The 1,348-nt window shown below is 58.2% G+C and overlaps 1 protein-coding gene across 1 annotated transcript; it reads left to right on the forward strand.

Moving 5' to 3' along the window:
• Positions 1–19: 19 nt before the first annotated feature.
• LOC104465521 (ETS translocation variant 5-like) lies at positions 20–463 on the forward strand (the record flags this gene model as incomplete). Its single annotated transcript, XM_010078601.1, has 2 exons — positions 20–121; positions 242–463. Coding segments are annotated over 2 exons (324 nt in total), but the record flags the coding sequence as incomplete, so codon positions are not given.
• Between the last annotated feature and the right edge of the window lie 885 nt (positions 464–1,348).

Below are 1,348 nucleotides of genomic sequence, written 5' to 3' on the forward strand. Positions count from 1 at the left end.
CGCCGTTCTCTCCCTGCAGGTCGCACGGCGCTGGGGTATCCAGAAGAACCGGCCGGCCATGAACTACGACAAGCTCAGCCGCTCCCTGCGCTACTACTACGAGAAGGGCATCATGCAGAAGGCGAGTGACCTCCCCGCTGCCATGGGGAGGGTGGGACGGTCCCCGCTGTCACCATGGTGGCTCCGGTTATTCCCCGGGGGGAAGGTGTGGGACACATCTCACGTCTCCTCCCGCCTGCAGGTTGCCGGCGAGCGGTACGTCTATAAGTTTGTCTGCGATCCCGACGCCCTCTTTTCCATGGCTTACCCCGACAACCAACGACCCTTCCTAAAGACGGAACCCGACTGCCCGGTGCCCGAGGAGGAGACGGTGCCGCTGACACACTTCGAGGACAGCCCGGCGTTCCTGCTGGAGATGGATCCCTGCGGCAACCTTCCCTATGCGGAGGGCTTCGCTTACTGACTCGGCCAGCCGGCAAAGCCACGAGCGCTAGCGCGTCTTCTTGGGGCAAATAATGGTTTTGTAAAGAATATTTTTTTTGCTGTTCATAAGGAGGAAAAAAGAAACCAAGAAAGTGTGCACGCACACAAATTGGAGGAATCTGAAACAGCCGGTGTGCGTCACCACTGAATTCCCACCTTTACTGTCCAAGGGCTAGTGCATAGGACTGCCCGTGGCTGGCACCTCCCGCAGAGCATCGCCGCGATGTTTTGGGGCAATGGGAGCTAAAGACACAGTCTCTTGACCCAGGCCCCCCCCCGTTCCTCACCTGCACGGTGAGTTCTGAGGGCTCTGGCAGTGCCCTGGGAGCGGGCTGAGCCAGTGAATTGTCACGACAATCTGCTTTTTGCATCCAGCGCGAGCTGCGTAGCTGCCTTGTGTGGTGGAAAGGGCTTTGATTTGCACAGAGGAGGGATGCAGGGGAGGGCTGCCTGGCCCAGCTGATGTGCGCAGCATCCTACCCCAACCCCCAGGAGCCTTCTGCCTTCTTCCCAAACCCCCCCATCCCTGCCCCACCCTCGTGATATAACCCAATATAATGGTATCTCAGCACCTCCCGGGTCCTCTCCCTGCCCCTCTTACTCCCCCCCCAGCTCCGGCTGCGGGCTGTGGGTTGCATTTCAGGGGAGGAGACCCTGATGCTGTCTCCCTCCCTTCCTCTTTATTTTTTTTTTTCCTTGAGGGAAGGGAAAGGGTTTCTAAACTGATTTTTGTAGATTTTTTTGTATTTTAAGGCAAAAGCAATTTTTTTTTTGCAGCCTGGCTGCTGTTCCCGGAGCCCTTAGGGACACCCCAGGTGGCATGCATGTTGGGGGAGCCCCTGGTGCCTGTGGCTCCCCCGGGTGG

Source organism: Pterocles gutturalis, unplaced genomic scaffold, assembly GCF_000699245.1.
Source record: "Pterocles gutturalis isolate BGI_N339 unplaced genomic scaffold, ASM69924v1 scaffold9108, whole genome shotgun sequence".
Taxonomy (NCBI): Eukaryota; Metazoa; Chordata; class Aves; order Pterocliformes; family Pteroclidae; genus Pterocles; species Pterocles gutturalis.